This window comes from Nestor notabilis, unplaced genomic scaffold (assembly GCF_000696875.1).
Source record: "Nestor notabilis isolate BGI_N333 unplaced genomic scaffold, ASM69687v1 scaffold24724, whole genome shotgun sequence".
Classification (NCBI taxonomy): domain Eukaryota; kingdom Metazoa; phylum Chordata; class Aves; order Psittaciformes; family Psittacidae; genus Nestor; species Nestor notabilis.
The window spans coordinates 2,227-3,443 of NW_009925530.1; the positions used below are offsets into that span (position 1 = coordinate 2,227).

Sequence of the window (1,217 nt, forward strand, 5' to 3'; positions counted from 1 at the left end):
GCACAGGGGCCCCAGAGAAGTTGTGGCTGCCCCATCCCTGGCAGTGTTCAAGGCCAGGTTGGACAGAGCCTTGGGTGACATGGTCTAGTGTGAAGCATCCCTGCCCATGGCAGGAGGTTGGAAATAGATGATCTTAAGATCCTTTCCAACCCCAACATTTCTGTGATTCCATTATTTTATATCCCATGGTGGCCTGAGACACCCGTGATGGAGACAGGGATGAAGGGACAGACATCATCAGGGCTGGATACCAGGTGACAATGGTGGCCATCCCATAGGTGGTGGTGTCCCGGGTGGCCCGGGTGTGCAAGAACGACATGGGGGGCTCGCAGCGGGTGCTGGAGAAGCAGTGGACCTCCTTCCTCAAGGCCCGGCTCAACTGCTCCGTGCCGGGAGACTCCCATTTCTACTTCAACGTCATCCAAGCCGTGACCGACATCCTGGAGCTGGACGGGCGCCCCGTGGTGCTCGCTGTCTTCTCCACACCTGCCAACAGGTTGGATGCTCTTGTACCCTGCCGAGACCCCCAGGGCTGGGCTGGGACCCAGGGGTGGACATCGGGGACAGGTTGAGGTGCTCACCCCATGCCCGTGTCCCTCCAGCATTCCCGGCTCGGTCGTTTGTGCCTTTGACATGACCCAAGTGGCCGCTGTCTTCGAGGGACGTTTCAGGGAGCAGAAGTCACCCGAGTCCATCTGGACGCCTGTGCCCGAGGACATGGTGCCGAAGCCCCGGTGAGTGGGGACAGGGATGGAGACAGCAAGGCTGGGATGGGCAGGAAGGGGCATGGGGACAGGGCTGGGGACAGGGACAGCCAGGGTTGGTCCCACAGGGAGAGTGATGGGAGTGAGCATAAGGTCAGGCATGGGGACAGTAACTGAGGTGGGGACAGGAGCGATCAGGGCTGGTACCCGCAGGGACGGTGGTGGGGATGGGGACGGACATGATTCTGTGATAACAGGGATAGGGATGGTGATGGGGAAAGGGACAGGGATGGGGACAGAAGTGATCAGGGGATGGGCATGATGATGAGAACAGGGATGATGACGGGGACAGGGATGATGATGGGGGCAGGGATGGGGACAGGGACGGGGTTGGCAAGGGCTGGTACTGGCAGGGACAGTCATGGGGATGGGAAAAGGAACAGGGATGGGGACAGGGACAATAAGGGCCGATAGCAGCAGGAAGGGCAGTGAGGATGGGGATGGAGATGGGGA

The 1,217-nt window shown here is 60.2% G+C and overlaps 1 protein-coding gene across 1 annotated transcript in view; it reads left to right on the plus strand.

Annotated features, from left to right (window-relative positions):
• The window catches only part of LOC104404640 (semaphorin-6B-like), a gene marked incomplete at both ends in the record, with an annotated part of 3,708 nt that overhangs the window by 2,223 nt on the left and 268 nt on the right, over nt 1-1,217 (plus strand). The window contains 2 exons of the mRNA XM_010013114.1: nt 279-496; nt 603-734. Coding sequence (XP_010011416.1) covers nt 279-496; nt 603-734 — 350 coding nt within the window. The remainder of the gene's footprint in view (nt 1-278; nt 497-602; nt 735-1,217) is intronic.